This window comes from Anabrus simplex, chromosome 4 (assembly GCF_040414725.1).
Source record: "Anabrus simplex isolate iqAnaSimp1 chromosome 4, ASM4041472v1, whole genome shotgun sequence".
NCBI lineage: Eukaryota > Metazoa > Arthropoda > Insecta > Orthoptera > Tettigoniidae > Anabrus > Anabrus simplex.
In genome coordinates, this window is record NC_090268.1 from 364217494 (window position 1) to 364235983 (window position 18490).

At 36.3% G+C, this 18490-nt stretch overlaps 1 protein-coding gene across 1 annotated transcript in view; it reads left to right on the plus strand.

Annotated features, from left to right (window-relative positions):
• Positions 1-18490, plus strand: part of LOC136871996 (dolichyldiphosphatase 1) — a 111126-nt gene that overhangs the window by 38417 nt on the left and 54219 nt on the right. Inside the window, exon 3 of the mRNA XM_067145785.2 lies at positions 15289-15467. Coding sequence (XP_067001886.1) covers positions 15289-15467 — 179 coding nt within the window. The remainder of the gene's footprint in view (positions 1-15288; positions 15468-18490) is intronic.

The following is an 18490-nucleotide window of genomic DNA, read 5'->3' on the forward strand; positions in this document are numbered from 1 at the left end:
AGATTTGGTCATACTCTTGTACAAAGGACTTGTGCTTGGGCGAACTTTTCTCAGTGATACGGAATTTTGTGTACATGCTGTGTGCGTGTGATTTCAAAATCATTGAAATAGATACAGCAGCCTGATTTTTACCCTCTCTCACCCACGCCATTCCCTTCAACACTGCTTCCCATTCCCTGTCCTTACATATTTTTTCTGTTCCTCTGGCCTCCTTCCTATTTCACAAATTTTACGTGGTTCTTAATTGTAATAGTGGCCTTTACGCATTGTTAACTATTTCGTAAATGGTGTGTAATTATGATGCTTTTTCTCTTTTAACGTGTAAACATTGCTGTTAGATCCCTTCTCTATTGTCGATAAGATATTCTTTTTCCAGTCGAACCTATTTATCATTCCATAATGTGTTTCCCCAGGTGTACATGTTATTTCTAGCTATAGGGATATACCTAGGTCTAGTCACGGTCTCATGATTGTCCCTGTTAAATTTTTCTTTGTATTGTCATGGCTATCTTGAAAATTTGAGTCACGATTCTCAAATCAACTTTTCCCTTAATGAGTCCCATTGTAACCTTTTGAATTTTAGCTTATGCTTGAAAATGGAGCAATTACTGTAATTTGATCTCGATAATTATCAGAATTTCTTGATTGTTAAAATTGTTTCCTTTTGGTGGTTTTGTTAATACATCTTGTGATTTGAACCTTGTTGATTGAGGTTATGAATTTCATGTTTTTGGTCCGTATTGAACTGAGAATGATATATAAGTAATAATAATAATAACGTAAACGGTTTCCACCTTTTCAATACTACAATATATTCACAAAATTACAAATTATACGGTACTAGTTTCGACCCATCTAGGGGTCATCATCAGCCGTATTGGAGCAAAGATCATTTGTGGCGAAATCCTAAGACAATGTTATTTAAAGAATAACAAGTGAAATGAGATGTTATGGCAATAGTTAATAATACAAGGAATATACATACTAAGGTTTTTAACAAAGAATAAAGTATAAATGGGGTGTTGTAAAAATTATAATCATGGAAATCAGTAAGTTCTTGTATTGAAATGAAATATGGCTTAGGAAGAGGGCTTAAGGTGGGGCTGAAGGGTGCGGGAGAAAGTGTAATTGTCTTGGAAAAGTACCTTTGATTAAATTTAGGATTGAGTTTAGGTTGGCTGCATTATTGTTTCTGAGGAAAGTGATAAATAGTTTTCAGCCATCGGCCAACACATGCAAGATTATAACCATAATTTCACCAATATTGAACAAGACATGGACGTTCTCGTATTAGCAAACAAGGGCCCTTTACTGAACATAATGGAAAATTACTACATACACCTAGACCAATACTTTAATGCCAGTCACAATCTCAATGAAATCTCAGAGAAACCCAACATACTCTTCGATCTATTTATCACTTTCCTCAGAAACAATAATGCAGCCAACCTAAACTCAATCCTAAATTTAATCAAAGGTACTTTTCCAAGACAATTACACTTTCTCCCGTACCCTTCAGCCCCACCTTAAGCCCTCTTCCTAAGCCATATTTCATTTCAATACAAGAACTTACTGATTTCCATGATTATAATTTTTACAACACCCCATTTATACTTTATTCTTTGTTAAAAACCTTAGTATGTATATTCCTTGTATTATTAACTATTGCCATAACATCTCATTTCACTTGTTATTCTTTAAATAACATTGTCTTAGGATTTCGCCACAAATGATCTTTGCTCCAATACGGCTGATGATGACCCCTAGATAGGTCGAAACTAGTACCGTATAATTTGTAATTTTGTGAATATATTGTAGTATTGAAAAGGTGGAAACGTTTACGTTATTATTATTATTACTTATATATCATTGTTGTTTGAGCTTGTTTTGCTATCCCTACTTCCCCTCCTTTTTTTTTTCTGATGTACTTACCGTGGTATACCTCCTGGTTAAAGGTCCAGAAAAAATCCCTGCGCTAATTCTACTGATGTCTTGGAATTTATCCTGATTATATGCTTCGCCTTATTTCCCTATGTCGTCTGGTAGTCGAGCTTGCGAATACTATATGTGCACTACGAAAGACTCTGCTGGTGTTTTCTATTGCGCATGACTTTGGGCTCAGTGGTTTGGTTTCTAGGCACACATTGATTTATAACTTGGCTTTGCATTCGCATTTTCTCATCGTTGAGCTTTGACTCTGTAACCTTGATGCACTCAATGTACCCCCCATTATCAGCAGATATTATCAATTTACGCAATGCAAAATTCTAACCTGACAAATAGTAGCGGAATATTTTTCCTTTTGACTCGTTTTCTCATATACTTTACATATGTAAAGCTTCCCTTTACATATTCATTCTTTTTCTGTTTTTCTTTATTTCCCCACCCTGCCATAATTTGTCTTTGCCTAACCCTCCTGTTCGTGACTTAATTTCTTTTTCTAGTTCTACTTCTCTTTCCATTTACCCATAATTTACCAGTTATACACTTAACCTATTAACCGAAGATGTAAAACCTTCTTTTCAACAGTATTCTATGGCTCTGTCCCCGCCTGGCTATTCTGCTTCTCCCGTACCTCAAAATGCTTCAGTTGACAGCTTACTCAGTATACAGATTATTAAGCAATCATTACTTCAAGTTGCTCAATTACAGGCAACTGACCCTCATAGCCTAACCATCTGGCTTTTTTCGGTTCGAAAATTTTTAAATATTAAGGTCGCTTCCTTTCCGCAATTAATTGGCCTCTTATCCACTAAGACTACTGTTTTTTTTGTTGTTTTTTTCGACTTTTTGGTTAGATAATATGTCCAGTTTTTCTAATTGGTATGAATTACATAATTATTTTTTACCCCTTGAAGTCCGATATAAGCTAAGTACCAAGTTCATTCGACGTCATCAAGTGCCCACTGAACCAGCACATGATTACCTAGATTCAATCATCACCTATAGTGATGTTCTCAATATTGCTTATAATACTTCGGAATTAATTTCCATTGTACAATTCTATGCTGCTCCTTCATTCCGTCAGCTATTTAATGTACTTAATCCTCCCGTTTCCCTTTTTCAGGTATATAATTTCGCTCATTAATTCTTTAGGTGGTCATTCTTATGTTTCTATTCCACCACCAGTAATTCATTCCACTTCGTTACCTCAATCATTGGCTCCCTCTTCCGTTCCTACAGTTCGTGCCCCTGTGGTTTGTTTTCGTTGCAAAGAATCTGGCCACATTGCAAAATATTGTAACACTCATCCTTCGGGAAAACGCCTTTCTCCCACGTCGTTAGGCAGTAGACATTTACTGGGGGGAAAACCTGCCTTTTCTTTCTCAGGTATCTCAACCTTACTCTTCAATACACACTTTTGAATTTTCCACTGATTGTGCCTCATTTTTACCTCGCACCTCCCACGTTCTTGTAACTGTAAACAATTTACCCTCTGTTGCTCTCCTTGATTTGGGAGCTGCAGTTTCTGAGATTAGTTTCCAGTTTTTTGAATCTTTAAAATTAATTTCTCGCCAACTGCATTATCTTCCATCCTCTACTCAATGTCTTTCTGCTTCGAATCAACCCTTGCATGTTCTTGGTACGATCTCTTTGAATATCAAAATGCAATACTTCTCTTGGCCTTTCACTTTTCTTGTTGTAAAAGATTTATCATCTCCTATTATTTTAGGTTATGATTTTTTTCTCATACTGTTCTTGATTCTGTGCATTCTATGGTTTTTTTTTTCTTCCAAGTCAGTCCCTTTGATGGATACTTTCGATTACCCTCATTCTTTACATTCTACTTCTTCTAATATCACTTCTGTTCATTGCGATCATATCCAAGCTTTGCTTACTGAATTCTCTGACGTCATCATCCCAACTTTGGGTACCGTCAAAAATTTCTCTGCACATATTGACCTTACTGATACTACTCCAGTTCGTTCCTCCCCTTATTTTCTTAGCCCTCCTAGGATGAAGGTTTTGAACCAATTAATAGACAAAATGCTTAAAGATAATACTATCATTCCTTTGTCTTCTAATTATGCCTCACCTGCATTTGTTGTTGACAAGCCTGATGGATCCGCTAGATTCATCGTGGATTATAGAAAGTTGAATGATAGGATATTATATGACGCCTACCCCATGCCCAAATTACAATCCGCTTTCAAACATTTCTCCGGTTCCAAATATTTTTCAATTTTCACTCTCAATTCTGCTTACAATCAAATACCTTCGGATGAAATCAGTTTTTGTTATACTGCTTTCATTACTCCCAATGGCTTATACCAGTTCAAAAAAGTTCCTTTTGGTTTAAATCTTGGTTCCCAGATAATGCAACGTTTTGTTGATTCTTTGTTTTCTGACATTAAGTATTTGTTTCCCTTTATTGATGACATTTTGATTTATTCTCCCGATCTTCAATCTCATTTGTCCCATGTTCGTGAAGTTCTTACTTGTCTTCGCACTGTTGGTTTAACCGTTAACCCTTCGAAGGTTTTGATTGCAATAACTTCCGTTAAATTCCTTGGACACATTTTGAGTTCCCAAGGTATCGCGGTTGATCCCGATAAGAGTTTCCACTATTCATAAAGTTCCTCCTCCCAAGAACCTAAAACAACTACGTTTTTTTCTTAGGATGGTTGGTTTCTATGCCAAGAACATTCCAAATTTTTCATTAATTTCTGAACCTTTAAATCTTCTTAAAAGGAAAGGCATCAAATTTTATTGGTCCTCCCCTCAACAAACTGCACTTGATCTCTTGAAATCTAAATTATCTCATGCTCCCCTTTTACAGTTTCCTGATTTTAATGTAACCTTTGAACTTTCCACTGACGCCTCTGATGTAGCTATCGGTGCCATTTTGCAACAAACCTTTGATGGCCACACTCTCCCCGTTGCCTATTTCAGCCGCATCTTATCTCCTGTTGAACGCAAATGTTCCACCTATGAAAAAGAAGCCCTTGCCCTCATTCTTTCCATTGAAAACTTTTCCGATTATCTTGATCACCGTGAATTCATTGTCAGTACTGATAATCAAGCTCTTTCGTGGCTCCTTTATAATGCACCTAAAATAGGTCGCACCGGTCGTTGGTTGCTCCGTTTATCCCGATTCAAGTTTTCTCTTAAGTTTATTTCTGGTTATAACAATTCCATTGCTGACGCCCTATCCCGTCTTTTTGAAGATCATCAATCTCATGATTCTGAAATAGATTCTCTTCCGATTAATTCCATTACCTCTATTTCCTCTCTTACGAATTTTCCTCTTTCTTTTCAGTCTTGCTTACAATATCGAAAACTTGACCCATACTGCCAACAACTTGCTCGAGATCTTTCCTCCCTTGGTTATTCTGGTCCCTTTCGTTTCCAGAATCAGCTAATTCTTTTCAAACCTACTCCTAAGGCTATCCCTCATCTTGTTCTTCCTTCTGCTTTACGCTCAATGTTTTTTCAATATTTTCATGGCTCCCCTGTTAGAGGGCACTTTGGTAGGGCTAAGATCTACGCCCGCCTTGCTTCTCAATTTTTCTGGCCTCAAATGCGTAAAGATGTTTTTTCTTGGGTTTGCTCATGTGACTAATGTCAGAAACATAAGCCCCTAAATCATCTCCCATATGGTAATTATGCTGCATCTCCTGCCACCTATCCTGCCGAAAAATTTTACATCGATATCGTTGGCCCACTTGTGAAATCTTCTAAATCTAACACCTGTATTTTTACCTTGCTTGATGGCTTTTTTAAATTCCTAAATTTGTCCGCCCTTTGCATAACATTTCTTCACAAATTTTCATAAATCTGCTATCTAATCAAATTTTTTTCGATTACTGGTCTTCCGAAGGTCCTTGTTTCTGATAATGCATAGATTTTTACTTCCAAAGTTTTTTATAATTTTTGTTTTTCTTCTGCCATTAACAAGATTTGTACTTCACCTTACCATCCTCAAGCTAATATTGTTGAATGCTACCATCGCAATTTAAGATCCTTTTTATCCATTTTCCATTCCCATGATCATGATCATGGGATACTGAACTTTCATATTTTGTCGTAGCATTAAATTCTTCTATCAACAGTTCCACTTGTTATACCCCGGCTAAGCTCTTTTTAGGCAGGGAACTACTCACCCCTCTTTCTTTAAGTTGGGACTTACCCTTGTTGAATACTTTCCCTCACCTTCTGACTCATTCTCAGTTGCAACGAGCTCTTCAAAACCTACTTCACGCTAGGGATCTTCATAAAAAAGCCTGTAACTCTCGGGTCCGAACCCCTACCTTTAAGCTTTTTGATCTTGTACTACTTAAAAATCACCGTGCCAGTTCCGCATCTCAGAATATTTCTGCCAGACTTTCACCTCATTGACTTGGCCCTTTCCGGAACCTTTCCTTTCCCTCTCTGAGTACTACCCAACTCCAATCCACTCAGTCCCCTACTGACATTTAAAAAGCCCATTAAACCTTTTTCTACCTAATTTTGCTAGCAGTGAGAAGATTGTATTAATCAGTCTGCTTTCTCTTTCTATATTTATTTTTCTCTTATTACGTTTGCCCAGGCATGACCCCCCTTTTTTTCTAATATGCTTGTTTATTTTGGTCTTTTTTTTTATTTTTATTTACTCTCTTTTCTGCTCAATCTGCCCTGCTCCCCCCGCTCAGTTCCCTCATACCTGATCTCCCATTACAAAATTTTCTCTTCTGGGATTTGTTTACCTTTCTTTACGTGGGAAACATAAATTATTAATATTATTTTATTCTTTAAAATGTCTTAGTATGTACATTGTAATAATTTAGCAGGCCACTTGAAAATTTTACTAATTTACATTGTATACGATCTGGATCATTCCTTCTTCTCACTTCTTTCCCCCTCTCCTTCTCTTCTTTCCTTTTATCTACTACTATATGAAGCACATCTGGTTGCTTCATCCACTCTAACCTCTTTAGAATGGGATTCTTTTCAGAAATTCGCACTTACAAAAATAGAGAATGTTATAATAAAAAACACACCACTCTAGGTAACAAATTCAACACACTCATGCATAATAATAATTCTAGCAAAAACTCACCTCCGCACAATAGGTACATTAACGAATCTGACTCAGAAGACTTGAAGTTCCACGACCCTGGTTATAAATCTTTCTGATATCCAACTTAGTGCTTTAGATATCAACATCTTGGAAAAAGGCCCTAAATATAATTGGCCTGCTGCCTTTAAATTAAAAGATGCCATTGCCATTACTGCTGAAGCTGAAAGTGCTATACAAAAATTGCCAGCTCACAATCAAACAGAAATTAGACTCAACATTCGTAAATAACTCTCCAACCTAATTGAAGTCAACAAATCCACAGCTCCTTCATTCCCTAAAAAAGCCATTGACTCGTTAAAACAAAAAATCAACGAGAATGATCTGATAGTCACTAAAGCGGAAATAGGAATGCTAGTTATTATGAACAAAGAGACTTATGTGCAAAAAACCGAACCATTCTTTTCGGAAAATTCATCTAAACTGATGAAGAAAGATCCAACTAATAATATTCAAAAGAACTTAAAACAAATATTGAAACAAACATCCTTTATTCTCAGTGAATATGATTCTCAGAAACTTATCAACATGAACCCCAGTATTCCTACAGCCAAAGCATTGCCTAAAGTCCAAATTTATCCACAACTTTGTGAAAAAATACTACAAGTTTGAAAACCCCAGATCTATTAGGAATTCTATAGAATTTTGTAATTTGACTAAAAACCTTGTGTTACAACCACAACAATAAATGTACTCTTTTGACATAAAAAATATGTATTGTAATATACTGGTCAAAAATACTTTAAAGATCATCAAGGACAATTTTCCAAAAAATAGTAAATTAAGCATACAAGAAATAGAAGAGTTCTTAAATATTTTAGAATTTGTAACTTCCAATAACTATTTCAATTTTAATGGAAAAATTTACAAGCAGGACAGTCTTCCTATGGGCAGGAGTAATGGCAGAAATTTATTTCGACCCTTTGGAAAACTCCAAAATTCATAATAAAATTCTGAATGCGCTATGTTGATGATACGTTTGCCTTAATAGATCACAACATTTCTAACGGCACTTGAATGCGGTCAACCCATGGATCAAGTTTACTTCCGAAGTTGAAGTCAATAATTCTTTAAACTTCTTAGATATCACTATTAACAACAGCTCCAATAAATTTTCTTATACTATCTATAGGAAGCCCACCGAAACCATAAATACCATTCGTTGAGATTCGATGCATCAAGACTCTCAAAAAAGAGCAACCTTTTGTAGCTTAATTCATAGAGCTTTTCACGTCCCTTTATCTGACGCAAATCGTAAAAGGGAATTCAATACCATCCGCTTAATATCGAAGAGAAATGGTTTTGGCAGGCATTTCATAGATAGGATAGTCAGCAAAATTGTTAACAAATTCAGTTCAGCCCTTTTACGAGAAACAAAAAAGAAAACGGATAACTACGCCACATTCACTTACACCAATAATAGGATTTACGAAATCACCAATATTCTTAAGAAACATAATGCCAATATTGCCTTTAAAACAGTCAACAATACTAATTTTGTTTATAACCAGCATAAAATCAATAACACTGTGAATAAATACAACAAATCAGGTGTATATAAGTTAAATTGCAACCAATGTTCCGTGAGCTACATTGGGCAAACCGGAAGAAGCTTTTTAATTAGACATAAAGAACATGTCAACGCCACCAAGCACAAAAAATACCCGCCATGAGCACTCATATAACAGAGTCCAATCATTCCGTGGCTTCCATAGAACAGGACTTAAAAATTCTTTATTTTCATAACAAGGGCAATTTACTCAACGTTTTAGAAAACATTTTTTTAATATAGACCAAAAATGCAATCCTGCTTGGAATTTGAATGAAATTTCAGAAACTGTGAACATAATTTTCGAGGCATTGCTGAACAGTTCCTATTTTGACAAACCTTCTAACAAGCTTCCACGCAGTCGTTCCCCACCTATTGGTTCCAGCCTTCCCCTACTCTCCCCTCATACCAGCTCCCATCACACACGGCCTCCATAGTTCACCTCCAGTTAGCCCCAAACATCCATACCACGCTAAGCTAGTCATTCTTGGGTAGGCGAGAATGTAAGTAGTCAGATGTGCTGCATTTTATTTTCATTCATTCTTCTTTTATATTACAAGATACTTTAAAAACTTGCATACATTTAACGTTAATAATAGCCGTCATTTCTCATTCTAGGACTCTCCACTGCACATTCTACATACAATATTACGATCAGATATTCCGCCTAATTTCTTAACAAGAATTGTCAACACCATCACGCCAATAAGATGATCTTAACATCTTTTTACTGGATTCCGCACTCATGTTTATCACATGTTTGTCGATCGTCTTTATTCTACTGAAACTAAACATTGTGCTCCTTATTATCAAGTTTTTACTGACACATCGGAATACTGTATATCAGTACAGCACCATCAAGTCAAGAAGGACGTTAATACTAATTTTATTGAATCATCTCATATGTACAGTTTTTTTATTTCACTTTTGACAGTATTCAAGTGTTATGCTCAGAACTTTCCAGCACATTCTTCACTATTTTAACTGACGCATTCAGCAATCCAAATTATTTTAATATGTTGTTTTTTGTCCTTGTCTTTTGTGCTTGATCTTAAAACTTTTCGGCTGATGATGTCTACAAGATAGATAAAACATGTTCCGTTATCGAAACAGACTTTCAACGTATTAGGTCGTGTTACGTACATGTAGTACGTGTTGAAGAGATGTTAAGTACAGAACAAAAATGGCCAGCCAGACACCAGTGGGATCCGAACCCACAACCTCGGGAGGTTGCTGCCACAGGAGCCTGTTATGAAATACAGGTGAGGAATATGTATCTCATACTGGAAAAACAGTAGATGAAAAGGATGTAGGACCTAACTGCCATTGTCCAGTTCAGTGTTTTGAGAAAGTATTTGAAAGCAATACAAGGCAAACTTTCAAGACATTCTGGGAAAGAGGTTACTCTGGTGTTCAGAATGCATACTTATTTGGTGCAGTGAAATGTAGTGCAGTTGCACATCATCATAAGACAATTGGTGAAAATTCCCGAAGAAATTGGACCATTTCCTACTACGTAAAAATTAATGACAGTGATGTTAAAATATGTAAGAAGCCTTTTCTAGCCATTCATGGCCTACATAATAATAGTGGTTGCAAGTAGAATATACAAAAGCAAATTGCATCTGGAGGAAGCACGCCACCCCAAGACAAATGGGTTAAACATTCAGTGAGCCTAAAAGTATATTTGAAAACAGGAGTGAACCATGTTGGAGAACACAACGAAAAAAATTCAAAATCTGAATGTCACTGCTGACGCTCGACAATGCTGGGAGATTGTACCTGGGTGCTGACTGAACAATCATCTCGTGTTATGACTACTATAAGAATGTCTTTTGCAAGCAGATATCCTATGAGCCAGTGTCTGCAGACAAGTACAGACAAATTTTCACTGAAAAAATGTATGTACATAATATTATACCAGGAAGGCCTAGGCCCTGGCACATCAGGTTATAAAATCTTTAATTATGGAAGAATGGCTGAGTTGTGACATAAGGAACAGCTGTCCAAGGAAATGTTCTCGTCTCTACTGCTCTGTCAGTGTGAGGCAGACAGCAAGAGAGGGGAACAAGGTCAAGTGACGTCAGCGCCACATGTATCTCACCTCCCCATGGAAACGTCTAGAAACAATTTTATAACTTCTAAACGACTCGACAGATGAAAATGAGGCAAACACCAACATGTACCCCACATTTCAAATATACAATGTTGAAAATTTGAAATCAATCCACCTAGTAGTTTAGAAGATATGATGAGTAGAAGTTTGGAATGCATAACCACCCCTCTGTCGCCTGACCCAGTGAGCTCGCTCCCAGCAGAATATAAACAGGTCAACGACTCAAGGGTATGGTCATTTGAAATCTACAACTCGGTCATGGCTAGAAGTCATACTGCTCCGTCGCGCTTCGTGAGAGATGTGCAAGTCATATTCTAAAACTTTGAAATTGTGCAAGATCGTTGTAAGTGAAGTTTCAACCGCGTTGCGAACGCGTGAAATGTTATAAAGTTCTATCAAACTGAGTTTCGTCGTATAAGATTTACGAATTTCTTGAACACGTGATCTTGCTATAGAAACTGTGCAGTTATGTAGAACTGAGAATACCAGTGTTTAATTTACCATTCGACAGTATTATGGACTTTGTTAATTCCTCACATATTTGAACTCTGTCGTGATCATTTACAGTCACAAGCATTATAGGAAATTGTCCATGATAAATTAAACCTTCATTTAATGATAATTTCATTGGTCTTGAGACGCATTTCTCTTATACAATTATGATTGTGAACTATCTGAAGTGCTATTCCACTCAAATAATCAGTAATAGGACTGAGTGTGGCTAATTTCATGTTTTTCCTTGAACATTCGATTAGTGTCATAAGAAAAGAACTGAATATTAAGAACATTTTATGGTGGTATTAGGTCATACGAACTCATTCATAAAAAACCACTTAAGCAGTGAATATTAGGATTCCAGAAACTGCTCTAGAATTGACCTTTATTGCATTTATTTGAGTATTTAATGGACTGTGATAGTTATTCTTATATTGATTTTTGACATAATCTGTGATTATTATAAACTGTACTAGTGTCTCATTTCATGTCTTATAAACTGTGTAGGGAAAGACTATGCCTTTGACTGCAGAAGCGATATTTTATTTCTACAGTAACTTGACTTATAGCTCGAACTGTGACATAGACTGTGCTATTCCAAGTCGCATATTTAGTGCCATAATACAAAAGAGCGAGTACAAACTGTGCATTCGGACTTATTTCAGTGTGAAATACAATTCATTAATGATAATTAATAGTCCTACAACTCGCTGTATACTGCCAATTGAACTTTCCCGTGTTTCAATATTTCTTTTTAAAACACCACATTCGTGGTATCCAGCAAGGGATTAATCATGGTATCTAGGAAGGATTAAACGTGGTGTCGTCGTGGGACGGAACGTGGTACGCTGCTGGTGCTGAGTTCGAGTTCAGGCTGTGCACTGCAGAAGCTCCAGTCACCAAACAGCAGAGCTGTACTTCATCCATTTGTATGAGCAGAACACAGGTGATATAAGTGTATTTTACCTTTTCTTAAGTGAGTAATTACACTTAGACAATAACTGACCTTTTAATAATGCACTCAATCATTCAACAGTGCTACGTTGATCAAATGAAAAGTGCTTCGTAATTTTTAATCGTGTGAATTCTGCTTGTAGAAATTGTTGGACTTCAAGTCATATTTCAATGAACTTTAGGTTTCTCTTCGAAGTTGTGTAAACTGAAATCATTTCACAATAACTAGATGAACTGTAGTGCTTGTCATATAACAAGTGCACTATTTAACAATCTTGTAAAATTTGCTTAGATGAACTGTAGGATTTATTCAGCAAGTGACTGAAAATATTTAATTAGAACTATAAGATTGCTAAAGCAAGTGGAAGATAATATTATGTTCAATAATTTTAGAAAGACTTCAGGTTTTTCACCACAAGTGATGGACTTAATTTGCAGTTTAAAAATCTTGATAAATCAACCAGTGGTTAAATAAAGTTCTCTGATCAGAGTGTTATTTTGAATTTGAGTTCATATGAGAGATCCTAGATGAACTTTAGGGTGTATCAAGATCATAGGAAACTGGTATTTACTTTGAACATTATTAACATCGAGTGGATGTATTGGTTTATAACAGCGCATATATTTCATTTACCTAATTGCATTCTAAAGAGATCAATTGGAAATTTAATTTTGATGAGTGATAAGCAGGGTGATTTGCTTGAGATGACCAATAAATATTGTCAAAAGTTTTAATTACCATCTATTATTTGCCCTGCAAAATCATCCTTCTCTGTACAGACTCCAATCACAACCACACACTACCTGAGATCCTTCCCATGCTCTGGCCCCATAACTATTTCCTGGTACAATATATATAGTTAAGCCACCAAATCAATACACATATTGCAGCCTAAATAGGTTATTAATGGAATAAATATGAACATTTTTCAGCTCTTGGAGCCATCATCCACGCAAACACATAAATAAGATTAAAATAACGACATAAATACATTTCTTAGAAATTATAGCATTGTTGATACTTGAGAAAATTCAAAATAAAATATTGGAGATTATTGATAAAAAGTTTATAGAAATACCATTAAATGGCCAATTATATATTACTTATCTTGTAGTGTTTCTACAAAAATTTTATCAATAATCTCCAATATTTTGTTTTGAATTTTCTCAAGTATCAATACTGCTTTCAAAATGTTAAGCTGCCTTTTACATTACTGTGAGAAAAATGACATAAAAGCAAAGTCTCTCATGGTATCTTCTGATGGTTGCTGTGTCGAAAATAAGAATTGGAACATTGTTCTATTCTGGCAGTATCTGAACTGGATGATTTCATGTCATTGAGTACTACACCCCCATTGGCGGTCTTATGATGTTGCTGTCAGATAGGGATTTTGCAACAATTCAAAATTACACATGCCGACAAGTACAAGATGTGTACAGTCCAGAATAGTGGTTGAATATCATCCAAAAGTCAGTCAAGAAGAATCTGTTTGTTGTCTAGGGCATGAAAAGAGAGCATTTCTTTGTAATAAGGCACTCAGAATAAGTATTTGTCTTCAGAAAGAAGCCTGTTGATGGTCTGGTTGTCAAACTAAGGAATGTACGCAGATGGAAAGTTTCTTCTGAATATACTGAGCTCAATAGCTGCAGTCGCTTAAGTGTGACCAGTATCCAGTATTCGGGAGATAGTGGGTTCGAACCCCACTGTCGGCAGCCCTGAAGATGGTTTTCCATGGTTTCCCATTTTCACACCAGGCAAATGCCGGGGCTGTACCTTAATTAAGGCCATGGCTGCTTCCTTCCCACCCCTACCCCTTTCCTGCCCCATCGTCGCAATAAGACCTATCTGTGTCAGTACAACGTAAAGCAACTTGCAAAAAAAAAAAAAAAAAAAAAACCTTCTGAATATGTCATCTTGATTCATTAGCGAGACATTCTGTCATGATACCTGGCGTGAAGTAAGTTTCAGGAAACATGGTAGGCAAAGTCTAGCTCCTACTCTTCGACTGAAGTATGACGGACCTAGACTTATTGAAAAGAAGAAAGTTGCTGACGTATTGTCTCTCTTAGGTTACATCCCTCCTGTTCATCATGGATGTTTCTTATTACAAACATGTTTGAACAATGGACACATCAGTGATGAGTGATCAAGTAGTTTTGAGTTACAGAAGTTGCACAGCTATGTCTTGTAGTAACTCTCTATTAATGTTCTCATATGATGATCTATCATTGTTTTATATTAGTGTATGGTTTGGGTAACATACTGCAATTATATCTCCACTGTTGTAACATGTTTATTTTTATATATTTCATGCATTGTACTCTTGTTTCTTGTTTTATTTATGTCTGTAGAGAAGAAGATAGATGTTAAAAGCCCTCCGTTACAGTTCTAAATGCGATTCTATTTTGATGTAAATAAATATCACGCAATATACTTTCACTTCCTTACATAAAAATCACTTATTGTTGCTACATCTATTTCTTAACAGCACACAGTTATATACAACACTACACTATTAAGGGAAACACACTGAAGAAATTCAGTGTAATTTCTGTCAAATACAGATATTAACAAGTCCTCACACTGATCAGTAACTTCTCGATCACCCAGTCTATTCTCAGAATTACAGATATCAACAAGTCCATACACTGGTTATTCACTTTACCATCACAAGGCAAAACTGAATACCCTCTCACTCAAGTCAATTCTGGCAAATACAGATATCAACTCCCTCTAACCCACAGTCTACGTTCCCTTACTGCACTGTTTCCCTCAGTCACTATCTCATTGACTAATTGATTTCACCACGGAGCCGATACGATGATCACCAGTTTAACTAAAACCATCCTAGTTTTACTCAGTTTTGATAAGTAAGTTTTTCACCCACCGCTTACTTACATGAGTAAATCTGTCCACAACATTTTTGTCACAAAAGTATTGTTCTCGTGTATATTGATGCCATATGGGATTAACTTTGAAGAAGGCTGAAAAAGGGCATAAAAGTGCCTCTACAAACAACTTTATCAGCATGTAGAATAATAATAATAATAATAATTTGTGTATGAACATACTTTATTTTAATCTATGAATTTAATGTCAACAAATTTTGTTTTCAGATTTCCTTCTTTTTTGGTACAACTGTAAATGAACTTTTAAACCTAATACTTAAGCACACATTCTGTGAAGCAAGGCCAATGCAGAGAAGTGGTGTATATACAGAATATGGATTGCCTTCCTCACACTCTCAGTTTATGTGGTTTTTTGCTACATATGTATTATACTTCGTTTTTATTCGGTAAGTGCTCAATTGTTGCTTCATATTTCCACCTAGATATAGATATTTCAACTCGGAAGAGAAAATTGCAATCTGCATGCTTCTCAATGAGTTAATTTTATTATTTACAGAACTTTCAGTGAAGTTGTTTACGGGTCTGTCTGTAGTTTTTAGACTTGCTAAGTGATGTTTGAATTGATGTAGCTGCTGTAATTCGATTTGATTTTTGTTTGTTTGTTTGTTTGTTTGTTTGTTTGTTTGTTTGTTTGTTTGTTTATCATCAACAGAGTTATTAATTCTCCAATTACAGATGATATAATACATTCAAATAATAACAATATTAACAGCCCTTACTACTACTAATCATATATAAGCAATATGACATATATACATATACACAATACACATAAGGAAGAAATGAAAACAGAAAAGTGTTTATACATTTGAAGTGACCGAAGGAACCAAGTATAACTTTCAGTTACCAAATGCACAGAACAAGTTACAAGGACCACACTGTCTATGAAGCGTCCATAAGATGTTGCGGGAAGGAACATGAATTGGTAGCAACTGGAGTAAATTGGGACAGTCAAGGAAATTACCGATACATTTGTGTATGAAACTTACGTTGACATCCCTGCGCGTAGTTCTAAGAGACTCAATACACATGTTTGTACAAAACAAATCATAATCTGTCGATGACAGCTTGATACCCAAACACTTTTTACTGATCCATTTGAGAATCTGATCTGTACTCACTCTAAGGCATTAACTAAGAATTGCTGTGAGGGGATCCACACTTCAGAGCAGTACTCTAGACTAGATCGTATAAGTGAGAAATACAGGGTTTTCAATGGGACAACAGATTTAAAACTCTTGCAATTTCTTTTGAGGAAGCCTAACATTTTAAATGCCTTGTTAACGATATTTAACACATGTTCATTAAAACATAGACCATTTTGATTGCTAAAAATAATACCAAGATCGTTAATTTTATTAACACGCTTCACTTCTTGATCCTTTATATGATAATAGAATACAGTGACTTGCAATTTTCTCGTGAAGGATATTGCACTGCACTTTGAAATATTTAGGGTTAAATGCCACTTTTTGCACCAATCACTAATGTTATTTAATGTCATACTGTAACAATTCACAGTCACTCATCTTTTCAATTACCCTGTAAAATTTAAGGTTATCAACATAGAGCAGGTAGTTGCTCGAATTGATTTGTAATGGCAGATTATTAACAAATAGAAGGAAACACAAAGGTCCCAGTAGTGAACCTTGTGGAATGCCAGACATGGGCTGATAAGGGCGAGAAATGATACCATCATATTTACTGAATACCTGCTGTTGTAAATATAGCATTTAAACCATTCAAGCAAGCTTCCATGAATGCCATATGCTGACAAATTAGGCAGAAGAGCATTATGCTCCACAGAGTCGAACGTCTTGAAAAAGTCTGTGTACACAGCATCAACCTGCTTGCAATTGTCCAGAGCGCTAGATATGAAGTGGGAGTACACAGCAAGATTAGTGGTAGTTGAGCGTTTCTGGACAAAACCATGCTGGTTAATATTAATTAAACCGCTGACTGCACTGTACAAGGCTTTGTACACGACTATTTCCACTATTTTGGAAATGAGTGAAAGAAGAACTACTGGTCTGTAATTTACAAATAAAGATCTGTCACCTTTCTTAAAGACTGAAATAACATATCCTTTCATCCATTCGGATGGGAAATTGCCTGTACGAAGAGACCAATTGATTATATTGGCTAGTGGGGTTGCCAGCTCCTCAGCACATTCACATAACACAATTCCTGGAATGTGATCTGGACTACATGACTTCTTCATATCCATCGATTTCAAGATGTTGCAGACTTCTGATGCCGAAGTTACCACTAATGATAAGTTAATTTCCCCGAATTGTTCGGTGTGAGAATTACAGGGAACACTGGGTGGATGGAATTTTTTGAAAGTATCAGCAAAATTATCCGGAATTTCTTTCAGTGAGCTAACCCTGTCTTCATTAATCATCATAGAGGGTAGCCGCCTAGATTTTGATTTGCAATTAATAAATTTCCAAAATCTTTCTTAATGTCTGATAATGTCCTTCTCAACAGACTCGACATAATCCCTATACTTTCTCAACTGCATTTGTTTGTATTCCTTTCTTAACATTGCAAATTTGATGTAATGTGAGGGAAGTGAAGACCTTGCAGCTCGTTTCCTTGCTCTTTCCTTTGCCCGCATTTTGTCTGTAAGTTCGGAATCATACCAAGAGGGAAGATGCCTAGTCTTCATTATGTGGGAACTTACAGCGTCCTTAAGAACGCTGTGCAGTAAGTCATAAAACAAGTCAGCTGCGGCATCAAGAGATGGACAGGATTCCAGCAAGTTCCACGGACAGCGGGATAAGATATTTCGTAGATGAGGAAAGTTTCCTGTTGTCCATACGAATAATAATTTTGTAGTCTGTAGTAAACGAGGAACACGGGTAATATGAAGTCTGAGCTCAAGCGCAGAATGATCTGAGTGTACTAACTGTTCTGTTGCTTCACACAGGGTATTATTAGTGACTTTTTTAGACACGAAAGCAAGGTCCAAGAAGTTATTTCCTAGTGTTGGAAAACCGTAAACTTGGCAAAGGTTAAATTCATTGGTGATCTCTGAAAGAAAGCAGGCTTCCTCGTTGAGATGGGTCAGGATAGGATTAATAGATCCCAAATTGTCTGCGGCCCAGGCTAACTGGCTTATATCGAAATCACCGCACACGGTAATAGTGTCATTTTGTTTCACTACGCGATTGATTCAAGCCAGGTTTTCTCGGAAGTCTGTGAGCCGTACTTTCACCTCGTCCGGGGACAGGTAACAGCAGACTATGTACAGGGCTTGGCCAGGGGAAGGGGTGGCTTTCACAACAACACATTCCCAATATCCCGCTAGATCGCGTCGTTGCACTGGCCCGTAAGCAGAGTTCACTGCTATTAAAACCCCACGTCCCTTATTCTTACTAGTAATGATTTTTTGCCTATCTTGGCG